The sequence below is a fragment of the Pinus tabuliformis genome, chromosome 4_2 (assembly GCF_031772625.1).
Source record: "Pinus tabuliformis cultivar Carrire ecotype Pingquan chromosome 4_2, CPIR1, whole genome shotgun sequence".
Classification (NCBI taxonomy): Eukaryota; Viridiplantae; Streptophyta; class Pinopsida; order Pinales; family Pinaceae; genus Pinus; species Pinus tabuliformis.
In genome coordinates this window covers 691,633,738-691,653,473 of record NC_142304.1, presented here as the reverse complement: position 1 = coordinate 691,653,473, position 19,736 = coordinate 691,633,738, and the positions used below count along the sequence as shown (strand labels likewise).

The 19,736-nt window shown below is 38.2% G+C and overlaps 1 protein-coding gene across 2 annotated transcripts in view; it reads right to left on the bottom strand.

Annotated features, from left to right (window-relative positions):
• The window catches only part of LOC149171366 (H/ACA ribonucleoprotein complex subunit 2-like protein), a 55,714-nt gene extending 36,218 nt beyond the window's left edge, over positions 1–19,496 (bottom strand). Inside the window, exons 1-2 of one of the 2 annotated variants that reach the window (XM_089424052.1) lie at positions 19,112–19,496; positions 18,953–19,016 (exon numbers count right to left, since the gene is read on the bottom strand). In XM_089424052.1, the coding sequence (XP_089280178.1) occupies positions 18,953–19,016; positions 19,112–19,244 (197 nt within the window). In that variant the 5' untranslated portion in view covers positions 19,245–19,496. Of the gene's footprint in view, positions 1–18,952; positions 19,023–19,111 lie in introns of both variants that reach the window. The other variant, XM_089424051.1, reaches the window with a different exon arrangement.
• Positions 19,497–19,736: the final 240 nt, after the last annotated feature.

The following is a 19,736-nucleotide window of genomic DNA, read 5'->3' as shown; positions in this document are numbered from 1 at the left end:
CTCTTCTCCAAATCCTTTATGAAAAATCCAAATTTGGTTGTAGGGGGGGGGGGGTATTTGAATTTCTCATTGGGGTTGTCAGAAACCTGGGCTCCTATAGGCCAAACCGATCCCTTGGTGACTTCTTTATGAACAAAATTCTCTCTGGCAAGCTCATATACGTAAATCTGTTGAAATCCAAACCTACTTGGAGGAATAGACGTGTGGGGGATGCCAAGGTAGCAAAAAAGAGATTGAACCATTTTCTCCTAAAAGAGGAAATGGCTCCTTTAGACATTGGGTGTTAGATGATCCAAAAATACAATTTTATCATAGGTTATAAAATTAGAATAAAATAATTATTAATTTAAGATATTAAATTAATAATTATTATTCTAGAATGTTTAATTATTTAATGGAGACTTTTAGAATTAGCATATTGTTGTAACTAGATATGACTCTCCAAATGTGTCGTATCTTAGGCTCTATTTTAGCATATTTGTTAGCTAGTTGGTTTTTATAGCATTTATTGTAAATGGACACTTGTTATTTAATAAGTGATCCATAATTAGAGGTAGTTAGGACATGGAGCTTATAAATAGCTCATTGCAAGAGTGTTTGTGTTGTTCGGGTGTAAACTCTTGCAAAATCAATTATGTAATTGCTTTTTTTCTGATTAATAAAATTACGTGTCTGAGGACACTTTTGCCATTATTGTGGTATCAGAGCTCCAGTAATGTTGCAGTTGATTTGAGGAGGAGATTCCAGCTCTATCAGATCGTGGAAAACTCAACTCCATTGAATTGATCAGCAAATGATTGGTATGGCATTTGTCCAATTTTTTTCCTTTGATTAATAGGAACAAAATTTTATTAATGATTGAACAGCCCATTCGGAAGAAATAAGAGTTTTGTACTGCGATTTCTGGCCTGGTGACGGACAATTTAAAATCTTGCGTGGGTTCTTGGATCTGATGTTTCAATTCGTTTGAATTGTTTCGGTAAATTCTTGAGATGCGGTAGGAAATACGAAGATTTATGTTTATAGAAGCGAATCCATGCCCCGCAAAATTGGCATACCCCACTCATGTTTTATTTTTATTATTCAACAGTGGCATTTATTTACGGGAACACCGTTTGCAACATGTGTTTATTTTTTGTTGAGTACATAAGCAGTCTACCTGAAAAGTTTGCAGGCTCCCAAAAATCATTTCCCTTAAGTCCAGTCTCATTCCTACCATCAATGGATATACCTCTGGTTTCACCCAACGCGTCATTGCTCTGGTAAAGCTTTGACTTTGTAATTGGCTGGAGCAGTTCAAGAAAGAAATCTATAACAGCGTTGTGAAAGAACAGAGGAAACAACCCAGAAGCGAAAAGTAGTATTTGCGTGTTTCAACTTGGCCGAAACTTGATCAACAATTCAGATGTCAGACTTGCAAAAACAAATCGCAGTGCCAGAGTTGTAGAGAATTATGAAGAGGGTGAGTGGTATGCTGAGCACCGTCTTCGACATTTCCTCTGCCGCAGAGATTTTGGACGGCTTCTTTGAATTTTAATGTGTTGCAGTTCATAGTCTTCAGTGTTATGAACCTGTTGAGGAGCATTGTAACCTGTGGGTACCTGGAAAGCGTCGCTGTCTAATCCCTGCTTTCAGCTGACATACAAGCATTTAACAAACCCACCAATACAAACATCAAGAATAACGTTTTGTTTGGTGCTGTTCCATCCATTTTGAAGCGCAAACAAAACTCTCCACAGATCTGAAATTCAGTGTGTAGGCTCTGCGAATCGATTTGTTTTGCAGTATTGTTTTTAAAAACTAGCTGAAACCAGCAACAAGCCAGCCTGCCAGCCAGCGTTGCCAGCCTTTGTGGATTTTTAAAAACCAGCTGAAACCAGCAACAAGCCAGCCTGCCAGCCAGCGTTGCCAGCCTTTGTGGATTTTTAAAAGCCAGCTGAAACCAGCAACAAGCCAGCCTGTCAGCCAGCGTTGCCAGCCTGCCTGGATTTTTAAAAGCCAGCGTGAGTTAGGATGTGCTTTTTTTAAAAAGGCTTGATATATGCTTTAAAAGTAGATTTATTCACTTTTTAAAGTTCACGTAACATTCAAATTATTTTTTTTGGGGGTTTTTAAAAAAGAAAAGAGAGTAATGATAAGTTGGATAAGAAAGTTTTTTGTAAAGGGGAAATAAGGTGAATTATAAAGTTTTTTAATAATTTGTAATTTGGAGAGATAAGGTTTTTGTAATTTGTAATTTGGTGAGATACGCTATATAATTTTATGTAATTGGAGTAATAAGGATTTTGTAAATATTTGGAGCAATAAGGTGGTTTGTATTTTTGTTGAAGTAATAAGGAGATTTTTATTTGTAATTTGTAAATTGGAGAGATAAGGTGTGTTGGGTAATTTGTTTTCAAGAAGTTATTTTTTAATTGGGATCATCACATTGTAACTCAAAGTAATTTTACTTTGAGGGGGGGTAATTTTTTTACCAGATTGTGCAAAAGCACCATTGTAAAAATCAAATTTTGAAAGTTGCCTTGTAAAAATTTGAGAAATTGACTAGAGCCAAGTGCAAAGCTCAGTCAATTTTCTCCTGTTTTGACGACTATTCGAGGGTCAAGGCCAAGCCCCGATAGTTTGTTTTTTGCGTCGTGTGTTGCTATTGTGTTGCGCATCTTGAGTTTTTTGGAGCTTGATTCGTGGTGTGAAGTCTTAACACTACAATGTCTAAGTTGATTAATTTGTTTTCTGATTCCAACAAACTTGAAGGCACCAAATCTTATAAAACATGGCATCGTCTCATCGAAAGCACACTCATTTACAATGAATTATGGCAGGGAATATGTGATGGAGATGTTAAGCCAAATAAACCCACAGATGCAACTGCACTAACAAAATGGGAAATCAAGAATGCTAAAGCCTTAGCTCTTATTAAATCTTCTGTGAATGATGAAATGTATGTCCATATAGAAAATGCTACAGATGCATGGTCTGCTTTGAAAACTTTTAAAGACCTCTTTGATACTCAGCCTGAATCAAAGAAAGTCGATCTACAACTAAAATTGTTACAACAAAAATTAACTGAAGGCGGTGATGTTCTTGAATATATCTCAAGACTTAAGAATATTAGGCAAGAAATTATTAATGTTGGTTTTCCCGCAATTGATGATAGCTTTATGGTCACAATTGTAATTGTTGGACTTCCTTCTTCCTACACGCATTTTTTGGAGACTCTACAAGTAACTGGGAAATTAGAGAAACTAAAGTTTGATGAACTCTGTGAAATGTTAACTCAACATGACAAAACTTTTGGGAAGAAGAAGAAAGTTGGTGAAGATGTTTTTCTCACAGAGGCCAGCACTAGTAAGTCATCAGCAGACAGTTCTCGAGGCAAAGGCAGATGGAATCAGAATCAAGCAGCACATAATCGAGGTCGAAGCCAAAGCAGAGGAAACAATTTTAACAGAGGAGGAAGAAATAATTTTCAAGGTAGAGGAAACAACCAAGGAAGAGGCAATTTTCAAGGACAAGGATATAATAATCAAGGTAGAGGACAATCTCAAAATAGAAGTCAAAGCAGAGGCAGAGGACAATCTTCAGGAAGAGGAAGAGACTTAAGTCAAATTGTGTGTCGAAGATGTAACAAAGTTGGCCATTATGTTGAAGATTGTCGAACTTCACTTAATAAAATTCCCAAGTTTCAGCAGCATTCAGCGCAATTTGCAAATGATCAAGATGATGATAACTCAGAATATGTTTTTACTTCCTCACCAACATCACAACTTTCATCCCATCTTAGAAGTGACTATGAAGATGCCTGGATCTTGGATTCCGGGGCAACTCAGCACATGACTTGTCGACGTGATTTTTTCTGGAATTTTCAAGATTGCCAACTTAATTCCATTTTTCTTGCTGATGATACAAAACATACTCCTTATGGAAAAGGAGTAGTAAAAGTTTTTCTCCCTGGCATTGGAGAAAAAATGATTTCCAATGTATGGTATGTACCCAGTTTTAAGAAAAATTTGCTCTCTTTAGTCACGATTCGACAAGCAGGACATCAGGTGATTATGGAAGATGGTTTAGTCAAGATTAATTCAGTCAAACAGAACTTGAAAACAGTCATGACAGGTTATGAAGATGGAAAACTGTTACGGATGAAAGGGACAGTTATTCCAAGGCATTCTGATTTTGCAGGGGCAGTGACTACAGGTATTTCACCTATAAGACTATGGCATGTAAGATATGGACATTTGAATTTTGAGAGTCTTTCTCAATTGCAGAAACAAGGAATGGTTAAAGGACTTCCCACTTTCAAAAGGGAAAATGAAAAATGTGAAGCTTGCATTTATGGCAAACAAAATCGAGAAAGTTTTCCAACAAGTTCATGGCGTGCAAACAGGCGGCTACAACTAGTTCACAGTGATGTTTGTGGACCACTACAAACATCCTTTGGTGGATGCAAATATTTCTTACTATTCATTGATGATTTCAGCAGAATGACTTGGGTTTACTTTTTGAAGAACAAGTCAGAAGCATTTGATAAGTTTAAAATTTTTCGCCAACTTGTTGAAAATGAAGTCAAAGAAAAGATAGGTACACTCAGGACGGATAATGGGGGAGAATTCACTTCAAATGAATTCAAAACTTATTGTAGTGAAAATGGCATAAGACGACATCTTACAAATGTTTACACTCCACAGCGAAATGGAGCAGTCGAAAGAATGAATTGCACCTTGTTAGGAATGGCGAGATCCATGTTAACTTTCAAGAGGTTAAGTCCAACATATTGGGCAAAAGCAATACATATAGTTGTCTACTTAAGAAACAAATCTCCAACTGCTTCTTTAGACGGAATCACACCTTATGAAGCTTGGTTTGGTTTCAAACCTCGAGTTAAACATCTTAGAGTTTTTGGGTCAGTGTGTTATGCCTTAGTTCCGAAAGAAAAACGAACTAAGATTGACTCAAGAAGTTTAAAATGCACAATGATTGGCTATTCTGATGAGAAGAAAGGGTATCGTCTTTTGACCAATGGAAAATTCATAGTGAGCAGGGATGTCATTTTTGATGAAACAGAGAGTAAGAGTGCTGAAGAAATTGAAAATCTTCTTCACAAGTTAGAAACTAAATGAAGTAAAAGAAATGGAAAAATGCAAAGTCAACCAACTTCACCAAATTGGTATGAACTTGATTTTCCTTCCTCTGAAGATGAGTCATCCAGTCCATCTGCATCAACAACATCATCTGGGTCTTCTAGCAGTTCATCCGCATCTCCAAGCAGCAGCAGTTCTTCTGACAGTGATTCTCCACATTCTTCACCTGAACGATGAACACCAGTTTATATTAATCCTCTTTACAATGATGGGGACTTTACAGAAGCGCAAACAAGTGAGCACCAACTTCCGAAATGGGCAGTTCAACTTTTGAAAGATGTAAAGCCTGATGAACAGAATAAAACAGGCACCAGAAGGGCACATAGAAGTGAAGGCAATTTTGCCTTGATAGCAAATGATTGTACTGAACCTTCCACATACAAAGAAGCAGTAAAACATAAAGAATGGCAACAGGCTATGGTTGAAGAATATCAAGCAGTAATTGATAACAACACTTGGAAACTTGTTGATTGTCCAGCAAATGTTAAACCCATAGGATGCAAATGGGTTTACAGAATTAAGTATAATCAAAAGGGAGAACTTGAAAAGCATAAAGCTCGACTTGTCGCAAAAGGTTTTGCGCAGCAGGAAGGCATTAATTATGAGGAAACTTTTGCTCCTACAGCTAAATGGAACACCATCAGATTAACACTTGCATTGGCCGCTCAGAAAGGATGGAAAGTTCATCAAATGGATGTGAAAAGTGCTTTTCTCAACGGAGATTTACAGGAGGAAGTGTATATGACCCAACCGCCAGGTTTTGAAATTGAAGGACAAGAACATAAAGTCTGCAAATTGATTAAGGCTTTATATGGATTAAAACAAGCTCCCCGAGCTTGGTATGCAAAGATGGATGACTACCTTAAGAAAGTTGGTTTTCAACGAAGTGAATCTGATGATACTTTGTATGTGCGACAACAGGGAAAATATCTGGTAATTCTTGTTATGTATGTAGATGATTTGATCATTACTGGCAACCATGATGATCATATTGCACAGGTGAAAAAGGTGTTACATGCAGGTTTTAAGATGACAGATTTGGGATTACTTCACTACTATCTTGGAGTTGAAGTCTTCCAACGTCCACATCATATTTTCATTTCTCAGAGTAAGTATGCGGCAGAGGTTCTTCAGCGATTTGGCATGCAGGATTGCAAGCTCTTTCTTACCCCCATGGAGCAAAACTTGAAACTTTCAAAATTTGAAGGGGGGGAAAGGTGGACAGTACAACTTACAGACAGTTGATTGGCAGCTTGATTTATTTGACAAATACTCGTCCTGATCTATCTTATGCAGTCAGTATTCTTTCACGTTTTATGTAGGAACCACGAGACAGCCACTGGAATGCAGCCAAAAGAGTTCCTCAATATATCCAAGGAACAAAAGATTTTGGTCTTCTTTACACAAAGACTAAAAATTTTGTACTTGGTGGATATTCTGATGCCGACTTTGCTGGGAGTATTGATGATCGAGCATCAACATCAGGTTATTTAATGAACATGGGGTCAGCAGCAGTATCTTGGAGTTGTAAGAAACAAGCTACAATGGCCACTTCTTCAGCAGAAGCAGAGTACATTTCAGCATGGGAAGCAGCATGTGAAATTGTTTGGTTGCGCCGAATTTTGCAGGACTTGGGCATTTCTCAGGCAAAAGCTACATCATTATTCATTGACAGCCAGTCAGCCATCAAACTTGCCAAGAACCCAGTTTTTCATTCAAAGACAAAGCATGTGGACACCATAGTTTTAAAAACCGTTCCGGTCTGACCGGTTACCGGCCTAACCGGCCGGTTGGGAGGCTCACCGGTCAGAACCGGTGAAAAAACCCGGTTAGAAGCCTCATTTGCCCAGAAAATAGACCTAACCGGTAAAAACCGGCCGGTTTAGGTCAAAACCGGCCGGTTTATTGCTAACCGGCCGGTTTTGTCCTAAACCGGCCGGTTTATGGACAAGTCAATCAAGATAGTCAATGCTGGTCAGAAATGTGGGGCCAACTTGTCTTCTACGAGGCTGACTTGGCCAAAGTCATAAATATTAAGTTTCTCCATTAATTTGCTAACGAAATTCTGACCGAAGCTGCCAATCTTCAACAAGATTGACAGTTCTATGATCTGACTGATCATATTCTTGTGAAATCAACCTCTTGATACATGTCTTTTATTCCAAGCCTTGAAATTTTTTAAGAATGATGCCAAAGCAAAATCTTTAATATTGATTAAGGTCACTGTGGGTAAATCAAGCCATGATGCATACCTTTCATTTGCAGACTTATAATTTTGTTAGACTCATTTATGGCTGTGAGTTATGAGATGCTGAGCTACCCATCATTGTAATGTCTTTTGCATGGAGATCTTAGAGTCCTTCAAACTATGAAATGATTTGTATTTCAAAAAAGCACAAAATAAATCTCAAAGAGAAATGAGGTACTTGACAGTGCAATTCAAAATCTGTTTGTAAACTTCACGACGGGCCTTCTTTAATATGTTTTGGACTTTGATTTCTGGCTTTGTTTCAATGATCTTTTTGTAGGTCTGCATTCTCATGACTAATTCATTACTTCTTTCCTGTATAATAAATTCTTGTCATGCATCTTCGCTTTGTGATTGAACCTTTTATTCCACAGGTTGCTGGCGTCAGTCCATCAACAAGGTGTCATCAATATGTTTTAAATATCTTGATCAAGTTCTGCTAGAAAATATCTGCAACAAGGCCTAGATTAGGCCCTTTTAGGAGAGTTCAGATTACACAACAATATTACAGAGATCTGGCTTTGAACTTCTTTCACGACTCAGTCTCAAACACATAGGTAACTCAGACCTTACTCTGACTTGTGCTGAGGCATCCTCAGACTCTGAACCAGATGATGTCTATGTAGCTCCTGATGATGATCCTGTGTCTAGTAGTGGTGATGGACTTGATGATTGATCATGTGTACACTGTAGACTTGTAGTAGGCCAATGGCCTCATAGCTTGCAGCATTGTTTTTGGACTTTATAGGCCATTTAGAGCCTCATTTCTTATGTATTTTGCTATTTTGTCGATGATATGTATTGCACTCGGTGCCATTTTGATATATTCACCTTTGCATGGTATATAAATGAGCAAACTTTGCATATTTTGTCTCTATTGGCTTGGAATCATGGTTTTACATCTTAAAAATAGTTTTGTTTCATTAAAAATTAATTATTTAATGTATTTTTTAAAAACCGGTTCGTTTAGACCAAACCAGTCCCGGTTAGACCGGTTCCGGTCGGTAAACCGGTTAGCTAGGTGGACCGGTTCGGTCACCGGTTCCGGTTTTAAAAACACTGGTGGACACCAAGTATCATCATATCAGATCTCTCATTGCCAAAGATGTCCTCAAGCCAGTTTATTATCCTTCCGAAGATCAGATCTCCGACATTTTCACGAAACCGCTTGGCAGAATAAAATTTACTAAGTTCAAGGATGAACTTGGTATCTGTTGTAATGTATCTTTGGATCATAGGGGGGAATGTTAGATGATCCAAAAATACAATTTTATCATAGGTTATAAAATTAGAATAAAAAATTATTAATTTAAGATATTAAATTAATAATTATTATTCTAGAATGTTTAATTATTAAATGGGGACTTTTAGAATTAGCATATTGTTGTAACTAGATATGACTCTCCAAATGTGTCGTATCTTAGGTTCTATTTTAGCAGATTTGTTAGCTAGTTGGTTTTTATAGCGTTTATTGTAAATGGACACTTGTTATTTAATAAGTGATCCATAATTAGAGGTAGTTAGGACATGGAGCTTATAAATAGCTCATTGCAAGAGTGTTTGTGTTGTTCAGGTGTAAACTCTTGCAAAATCAATTATGTAATTGTTTTTTTCTGATTAATAAAATTACGTGTCTGAGCACACTTCTGCCATTATTGGGTTGGAGCAAGAGGAGACTCGGATCACCTGCCTATCCTACTAGAAATGAAAGTGACTAACCAAAACCCAGGGTCTCCCTTCAAATTCAACCCTGCTTGGCTCAAAGAGATCTCTTTCAACAACCTTGTAAAAGCTACCTGGAGGCCTTTGGCTAGTGATCAAGGGTCCTCTCTAGCCCAATCTTTTATGGAGAAGCTAAAAAGAATGAAGAAGGAAATGATAGAGTGGGCAAAAGCCAAAAAGATTAGGGATGAATCTGAATTAAGCAGGATAGGGGAGGAACTGGACTTAATGGAGAGCCCGAAAATGGATGGATACAAGACTGAAGAGAAGAGGGAAAAGATCAAACAACTGGAGATAGAAAGAAGGAAAATACTAAATGATATGGAAGAACAATGGAGACTCAAAAGTAGAGAAATCTGGCTTGCAGCAAGGGATGAAAATTCGAAATTCTTTCAAAATTATGCTAAAGGAAGGAAAAATTCAAACACGATATGGGGATTAAAAAGGGCATAAGGGGGCATAGCAAGCTCCTTTACTGACCTAGCCACTATGGGAAGGAACCACTTTAAAAACTTATTCAAAGCTCCTGAAGCGGTTTCAATTGCAGAGGTGATACGGGTGGCCCAGCTCTTTCCCCGATATATTGAGGAGGAAAATGATTTGCTTATGGCTCCAGTGTCAAAAGGGGAGGTAGAAGGGGTCTTAAAAGCTATGCAAAGAGATAAGAGTCCAGGGCCTAATGGCTAGACAGTGGAATTCTTTCAACACTTTTTTGAACTTATTGGGGATGAACTTACTGGGGTGGTGGAGGAATCTCGGGATAAAGGCTTTGTTTATGAACCCTTCAACACTACTTTCCTGGCCTTAATTCCTAAACAGATGACCCTTCATCTTTTGAGGAGTTTAGGCCTATTTCTCTATGTAATTGCATCTATAAAATTATAGCTAAAGTTATTGCAATTCGTCTGAAACCAATTCTTTCAAGCAATATTTCAAAGGAACAATTTGGGTTCCTCGATGGTAGGCAGATTCATGAAGCAATCAGAGTTGCTTAGGAGACATTGCATAGTATCAAACGGAGCAGGAAAAAAGGGGTGATAGTTAAAATTGATCTATCTAAAGCATATGACAGAATCAACTGGCTCTATATCCATATGTTGTTGACGCACCTGGGATTCAGTATTGGTTTTATAAATTGGATAATGGGATGTATAACAAATGTAAGTTTTGTTGTCCTAATCAATGGGGCAGCTTCCCCTTTCTTTCACAGCCAAAGAGGTCTTCGACAGGGTTATCCACTGTCCCCTCTCCTTTTCTTACTAGCGGCAGAAGGCCTTAGTCAGTTGATTTTGGCTACGAAGAGAATAGGCGAGCTTAAAGGTATTGAAGTAGCTATAAATTTGTATATCACTCACTTGTTATTTGTAGATGATATCTTGTTATTCAATGATGGAAGTAGAAGTGACATTCAACACTTAAAAGCCTCCCTTGATCCATTTTTAGTAACAACGGGATGAGTATAAATTCTCATAAATCATCAATGATTCATGAAGGTTTCTTAGGGACCGAAATTACCAGGATCACCTCAGTTCTCCCATTTGAAGCAAAGGCGATGAAGGATAGTTTCAAGTATTTGGGTTTTCACCTTAAACCGAACACTTACAAGAAACAAGATTGGCACTGGCTTCTGGCTAAAATTGAAAATCGCATAAAACACTGGAGCTATAAATGGCTATCGAGAGCTGGGAGACTGGTTTTGATAAAATCGGTCCTTCTAGCCATTCTTGTATACTGGATTGCGCTAACATGGGTCCCAAAAGGCATACTGTCACGAATCAGGAAAGTGTGTAGCTATTTTCTTTGGGCTGGAACAAAGGAGGACTCTGTGTTGCCATGGGTAGCCTGGGACAAAGTTGCTAGACCAAAGGAATGGGGAGGATGGGGCATAAAAGATCTCTCATTTTTTGCATCCTCACTAGCAGCAAAATCGAGGTGGAGGTTAATATCAATGGAGAATTTGTGAATGGCAGTTGTCAAAAGGAAATACTAATGTTCCACCAAGGTTCCGGGACAAGGGGGCACGGCGCGCGGGAGCGGCCTATGCAAAAGCTCCCCACCATTTTTTAGGAAACGTGGGGGAGCGTCAGGGTCTTAAAAACTTATAAATATAAAATATAATTTATTAATTGAGTCCACTATGACAATTGGGTTTGAATTGAAAAGCTGCAAAGCATGATCATTGATATGAATATCATTATCTAAATTTCTAATATCATATAAATTTAAAATTCTAATTTATAATCATACATCATAAACTAAACAATCTATTACAAAATTCAATCCCAATTTTACCGATAACAATCAAATCTAATGTTTTCTTTTAGACCTGCAAGAACAACTTTATAAAGCACGGTGTGAAATTAAGGATGAGCCGCTTAGCAATACAATTTTTCTCACAAGCCACGGCAATCTTCCCTCGAAATCCTTAGCTTCTTACGGGATTAAAGGCCATGCAGTCTGAGCGGGCGTTGCTTCAAACTTTCAAGAACAACTGCTACTTAATAGCATAATTATATTCATTTCAAAATCTCCAGAGATCTCGACAATTCTGCTAAACCAGACACATATTAAGTCAGCGACAGAAATTGTTGTATCTATAAAGTCATCAAAAATACAAATATAATGTTGAGAAGGGAGCGTCTTCAGTCAACCACTTTCTTCCAACGTGTATATACATTCTATATGAAAATTCCGTACACCATTTCGTCAAATGAATACACACATCCTGGAGTTTATGTATATATCTTTGGAGTGATCAAAATACGGTGTTTTCCAGCGATATAGGAATGCGAGTAACGTTATTTAAAGAATATAAGGGTGGTGTGTGTACTTATACCTTGGAGACTCTGGTATCTAGAAATATTAACAATTATATTAGTGACAGGGTTGCGCCGTTTCTTCATCCTGCAACAAAACGTGCTCTACATATGTGAGATCAGGATACGACTTGATGTTGGAATCTTACACCCTGTCATATTATTAACCTCCAAAAAGTTAGCAGTGGAAGATGTAGACGGGAAACGACCCCCCTCGTCCCCCTTTTCGGAAACGCCCCCTCAGGAAAGGGAAACAACCCCCTGGCACGTCCCCCCGAGTTTCCTCATTTTTGGGAGCGTGGGGAAACGACCCCTACTCGTCCCCAAGTCCCCGGAGCGCGGGGGGGCGAGGAAACTAGACCCCTAACGGGGGGGGCGAGTCCCCGTGGAACACTAGGAAATACATAAACCCAATTCCCATTGATGAATGGCTGCGAAGACCTGACAAAAAGACTCCCCGTGTTTCAGCAATATGGAAGGCGACCTTGGACTCTTTCAATATAATAGAAGATGGATTGGCCTAGCACATTGGAAATGGGGAGAACCTCAAAATAGGAATCGACCCGTGGGTGGGATGCAATGAAGGGTTTTCTCTCTCAAGGGAGGTTTTGGCTTGTTTACATTCCCAAGGGTTCCACTCTCTGAATCAAATTGCAAGGGAAGATTTATCTACTATATGGCATCTGAAACAGAGAAATGTATATATATAAATATGTATTATTGATCCACAGAGAAATGTATATATATAAATATGTATTATTGATTAACTGACAGATGATGATTGTTTACAACGAGTTGCCTGGCTTATATACTGCTATGGGCACCCTTTGGGAAAGGGCATGATCTTATGATCGTGCCCTTTCGTCTAATTAAAATTAAAATTAAATAATAACCCTAAAATTAACTAATTTTTTACATAACATTGCCTTCCTCTCGAAAGAATGCTTTGTCCTCAAAGCATAAGTAACGACGAATGTTGTTGAAGAATGATTCATTCTCCCAAGAAACATCTTCTTTGGGAAGTCCTTCCAGCTGACCAAATATTCCAAGATGATCAAGGTCCCACACTTTAAAAGGTCTTGGATTAATCTCTCAATTTCCGTTTTTTGGAGATGTGGATATCGGTATGGCTTGATGTTGATGGGGTCTGACCCTGCCTTGACTTCTATTGTATGCTCAATTTCCCTATTAGGCGGCATCTTCATAGGTAGGTCTTGAAATACTTTTTCATGCTTCCGAATCATATCTTGTATCTCTGGTGACTCTTCTCTGGTCATATTTGCAGATAACACTTCTAATTGGCGACATTGTACTACATAAGCAGGTGCTCCTTTTCGACTCAACTTCATCATCTGAGATGATGATACAACTTGATTTTCTAGTGCCTGGAATCCGTGTAGTTTGTACTTCTGACCTCCCCATTTGAATTTAATAAATTGTACTTGATGGTTGGCGGCATAAGTACCTAAGGTTCGTAGCCATTGGATACCTAAGACTACATCTACTCCTAACGGTACCGTGAAGAATGGAGACTCTAGATTAAAGTCTTGAATCTGCAAATTGACCTTATGGCATTTCCCTACCTTTTCAATCTTCTTACCATTAGCTACCATCACTTTCATGTTTGGTAAGGGAAATGAAAAAATATTGAGTCTCCTTGCCACAGTTGCATCTAAAAAATTGTGTGTGCTACCCGAGTCGATGAGAACCACTACATTGTTCTTCTTTATGTGTCCTTTTAACTTTAAAGTCTGAGGTTGTGATATACTTGTCATAGCTGATACTGACACTTGCGGAATACTTCTGTCATCTAATTCTGGTGAGAATTCTGGGGCGTATTCTGTGTCTTCTGTGTCATAATCTTCACTGTTTGAATCATTGGTTGCTTCACAATTATATAGGTTCTTTGGTTCTTTTCCTTTAGCACATCTATGTTTGGGGTCCCATTTCTCACCACAGCGTTTACATTTACCCTCTTTTATCCTTTGCATTTCCACATTAGATTTTTCATCTTCACGACGATGTGGTGGAACATATCTTGTATTATTTGAGTCCACATACTGGGGTATCCTTCGTCTTGCATAAGTTTTTTCCGCTTTTGACCAAAATATTGGTTCGGATTTCTTTTCGGCTGTTTTCACTTTTCGTCTTGCTACTTCTATAGATGTAATGTCATGCATCTCAAGTTCTGCTTGTAAATGGGTATTGAGTCTCGAGATGTATGACTGAATTAGACGAGATTCTGATAACCCAGGTACTCGTGTTACTAAGGTCTCCCATTCTTGAGTGTATTCGTCCACACTTCCTTTTTGTCGTAATTTGATGAGTTTTGAAAGGAACTCTTCTTCCTTTAGACCTTGGAATCTTTTAAAGAATGAATCTTTAAATTTCCTCCAGCTAATGACGTGTGTTGTCTTTTTCCACCACATATACCAGTTATATGCTTCTCCCTCCATTTTCATGGATGCATGCCTGAGCTTTTCGTCATCGTCATTGATGTCATATATCTCAAAGTATTCTTATGCTTTATTTATCCATGCAACATTGTTTTTTTCGTTTCCATCAAATTTAGGCATCTCGACTTTTGCCCTTCGCTGGTATGTTGCTAATGGTTGAGCGAAAAAGGGTGTTGATTGGTAAAGTTATCCCAGAGTTGCTTGTTTGTAAAGGTTGTGTTACTCGCTTCTTGGTGGGGTGTCGTTGTTTTTTTGGGGATTCAACTTTGTCATGAGAGTCTATTGACTTTGTTGAATCTGATGAGATGTGTTCTTGATTCTCTTCATTTTCTTTTAGTAGTTGTTCGGGCGTACAATTCGCCTTTTTACACAAAATTTTCAGCATTGTTAAGATCTCTCTGATGTTTACTTCTGTTTGTACATGTTGATTTTCCATCTTTATTTCTATTCGATTTGTCGTATCACGAAGATTTTTGATTTCGTCAGCTTGTTCCCCAAGCTTGATCTGGAATTCATTTAATCTTTTACTGACCTCATCATGGTTTCTATTTATCTTATGCTCAATGTCGACAATGACAATGGCGGATTTCCAAAAAAAAATTGTTGGACTCTTTTATATATATAACTTTTTAATTAATTAAATTAACTTATATATATATATATATATATATATATATATATATATATAATATATATATATATAACTTATATATATAAGTTATATAACTTAATTTAGTTATAAGTTATATATATATATATATATATATATATATATATATATATATATATATATACGGAGAGTCACGTACACCCGAAGGTCACGTCCGATGCTCCTATCGTGACCCGTATCTGCACAGAAATACCGTGGCCCTTCCTGTCCGATTGTGGCCACGAGATTCTTGTTTACCAGCAAACAACGATTGCAGTGTTTTCCACGGTGGCAGTTGTTAACTCGCGGACGTCTTTGTTGTTTTGTATGCTAATTCACTCACGCAGACGGAAGCAGACAGCGGATCCTTGGTGACCCGATGCCCCCACGCACAGGCTGCCTACGTCCAGAAAAAAGGACTGCTACGAATCCGATTTTGTCAATATATATATTTTCCACTGCCGCTAGGGAACGCATGTCTATTCAGTCAATTGTTGTGCACAGCGAGATGCAGCGCACTGCCTAAGAACCGAACCACTATGATACCAAATGAAACAAAAAACTTCTGATACGCAGAGAAATGTATATATATAAATATGTATTATTGATTAACTGACACATGATGATTGTTTACAATGGGTTGCCTGGCTTATATACGCCATGGGCACCCTTTGGGAAAGGGCATGATCTTATGATCGTGCCCTTTCGTCTAATTAAAATTAAAATTAAATAATAACCCTAAAATTAACTAATTTTTTTACATAACAGCATCAGAGATGGAAATCAGCAGAGGATCTACAGCTTGAGCCCCAATGGGAAGAGGAATGGCAGAGTTATATTAGATAACTTCAACGAACAAATGTCCGATTAAGGGACCGACCTGATGTGCTTAGATGGGTACATGCTCCTACAAGCAAATACTCTCCAAAGTTCGGTTACAGCTACCTTGTGGTACGAAGGGCTTGGAGTGTTCAGGAATGGTGGTGTAAACCGCTATGGAAATTAAAAAGCCTAGCAAAATCGAGACTCTTTTTTTGGTGTATCCTAAGAAACAAAATTCCTACATGGGATAACCGCAAGAAAAGAAACAAATAGGATCCCGGATGGTGTAATCTATGCAAAAGCAAGGAAGAAACAGTCCAACACCTCTTCTTAAGTTGCTCATTCAGCATTAAGACTTGGGAAGAAACTTTGAGACTTTTGGGGAAATCTCAAATATGGAATGGGGCAAATTTAAGGGATGTTTGGCAAAGATGGTGGAATGTTGCCCCAGATGAAAACATGAGAAACCTCCCTTTGATCATCTAATGGGGCATTTAGTTGGCGAAATCGGAGCATTTTCCAAGACGTGTCCCCTTTACATTCCTCAATTGTTGTCGAATCTGCCTCTATATATGCTCTAATTCCCCCGACCAAATCCAGTCAAGATAACTAGGAACATTAGAGAAGAACAGATCAGGGCTGACATTCCATGGGCTTTCCTTGATGGTGCATCTGATCCACAGGACAAATATGGCTCGGGTCTTGTCATGCATGTCAACAACCAAAAACTTTTGAAAACTTCGGTGGGCCTTGGCCCAAGATCAAACAATTTTGCTGAACTTCAATCACTGAAGAGGTTATGTTGGGTTTTCCTCTCAATTGGAGAGGTTTTGTCCCTGGTTGATCGCCTATATCTTGTGTCTCATTCTTCTTTATGGTTTGGTAGTTGTTTGATAATAAGAACACAATAATAATCAAGTTGAAGAAGAATCTAATTAAGATAAGTAAAAAGATATCACAAGCAGTATTCAAAGTAAGAGAAATCACATCTAATCTAGTGGCCCCTAGATTTCTCAACAAATGACAAAAGTATTATATCGTGTAGCCCCGACTACCTTGAGTCATACCAGCACCTAAGCTTCAAAATAATTGTTCTTATGTGGTGCAACCCCAACATAACTACCTTGAGGTATGCTTCTTGAGGCAATTTCCATTAAAAAAAATACATTGCTCTGAGTTTCTCCTCTATAATTTAAATACTTCTATGGCATCTTGGTCAAAGAACAAAATCAACCATGGAATAAAGCTTTAGACACATACTGTAGGGTTATAAGTGTAAGGGGGAGTCTTAACAATCCCAAAGTAAACAAACCTAGGGGCTTGGGAATGCCTCAAATAACTTACTTGAGGCTCATTCATTTTTGTATGGTCTCTCCATCGCCAAGGATGAAGGTTTCGTATCTTTGTCAGTTTTTGGGGACTCAATATTAATTATGAAAGCAACAACTACTCTAGCCAATCTAGGGGAACAAATTAAATTATATTTTCTCTCAATTCAATCGAGTCCTATCTCAATTCAACCAGGTCTCATTTTAGCACATCAAGATGGAATTGAATGGGGAGGCAAATCATTAGGCAAAAAAAAGATTTCCTCTTCCTTAAGCTTAGAAATTCTAAATAAAAATTGGTATTTAAGCTATTGCTTAATCCCATAGATCTAATTGTTAGTGGACATTGATTGGCACTACAACCAACATGCAAGCATCATTGATCAACATGTGGACACAATTGAGGAAAGACAACACTAAGTGGCTTGCTCCACAGTCTCGGGTGGCTTGGCAGGCCTCATTCATGGTAATTCAAAGCACAGAGAAGAATTTCCTAACAAAGTATGGGACAATGTTAATTTTGTACTCCACATTGGGGTGTATCTTTGGCAATCCAGCTTGGGTTTTGATGGATCTAGAACCTAGTAGCTTTCATTATTCTAACGGCAGGTATTTGTGATTTCTGGAGTGATCCAGCAATCTTTTGGTGAGCAGAACCCAGTTCAGAGCTGTCTGAAGACTATGGTTCCTGGTCATGATTGGCTTCCAATGTTGGTAATTTCCTCTCATCTTTGCACTCTAGCCAGGCAAGCCCTAGTCCCTCGGCTTTTATCTTTGAGTTTCTCTCTAAGTCATGCTCATAAAATTGCATTCTACAGTGGCAAGATGGATTAATCGTGGAGTTTTTTTTCTTTTCGTGGCCTGATATTTGTCATTTCAGTTCAGAAACTATGACTCTGATTTCTTGGCCAGTGGCCTTGTTATGCCCATATAGTTCATTTTTTGACTGTGTAGGTGTGGTCAGGCCAGCTATGGATAATGATGATATAAAGAAGGTTAGGCAGGTTCTTCGCAGGCATGAAGACATCAACCAGGCCAACGGCAATGCACAAATGATAATCTCCTACAAAATCACTGGGCTTGAACAGGCCAGTGCCACAAATAATGCTATTATTATGAGCTTTCTTCTACGTCAAAAACAGTGAATTGATTCACTAGAGACAAAGTGCAACAGACTTCGCTCCCTGGTTCTCTCTCGGAGTATGGAATCTCTTTCCTTTGCCTGCAGTGATCATGGCGCTGAGAACTCGCTTCAAGCAGAGATATTGGAAGATGATACCATCCATCATATTCGAGATCCTAAAGAGATAGGGTCCGAGCTTCCCTCATTCTAACAAAGGGCAAGAAGAACAAGGCAGTGTGAGTTTGAATGTTTTTTCGAGTTATCTATATTTTGTCTCAATATGTCAGACAGGTCACTAGTAGAAATACTTAAAGTTCCTGATTGGAAAAAGTTTTTTTGTTAGCTATTACTCTATAAATGTGTTTAGTCTTGTAAGTCCTATGCATTCTGTAGTACGTAATCCATGATAGCCTAGCTATTACTCTAAATGTGTTTAGTCTTGTAAGTTCTACGAACTCTGTAGAATGAAATCCATGCTAGCCTAGGTGCAGGCATATCTTTAAATGAATATAAATTTATATTTCAATTATAATTAAAAAGAAGAACACACATGGTATGGAGAACAACTGAATAAAAGAAATATAAGCAGGAGTGAAGTGGAAATATAGGGAGGGGTGAACAAGAAAGTGTGTGTAGAAGACAAATACCCTTTCTTTCCCCGCCTGATGGACTTCACCACTTCTTTGACTCCGCGCTTCAAACACTTAGCCTCTGAAGCTGAAAACAATGAACCCCATGAACATAAATACAAATGGCTTGTACTTAAAATGAAACGAAACGAAATGATAGAGAGGAAGGCATTTAACCTCGTCGAACGAGCTTGAGGGTTCTCTTGCAGAGCTTCTTCCCTGCGAGAGGGCGAGCGATGGGCGACAACATCAGCATCTTCCGCTTCTCCTTCGACGCCTTCTCCTTCTCCATCTCTGCATCGCTCCCCATTTTTATTTTTCTATTGTCAGATAAATCAATAAACGCGCCCAACGACACTTTCAGATCTCACAGTGGCTATTTGGTGTGACTGGAGTTTATTCGGCCACTGCTTCGCTTTCTTAATCCGCCGGCGCCGCTCACTCCCCTGCTAAAACCCTAGAACTAAAATTAAAGCGAGAACTTTACAATTCGATAAAACCCGGGAACTAAAAGCGATGACTTCACAGTTTGGGAATCAGCTTTGCTATGGACAATACCGGGAAGGGAATCAGTTGGCCATATTGGACTTTGCGAATATATGTTAAAAAAATATTTGGATTAATTTGAAATTTTTATTTTTAGGTTTGAGAAATAAGGAAGGGATTCAATTTTGAGTTAATGGATTTTGAGGAAAATAAAATTTGTATTATTTTAAAATTTCATTTGTAAATTTGAAAATTTTGTGTAAAGCTTTTCAAAATTTAATTTTAATGATGTAAAAGATTAGATATATATTAATAT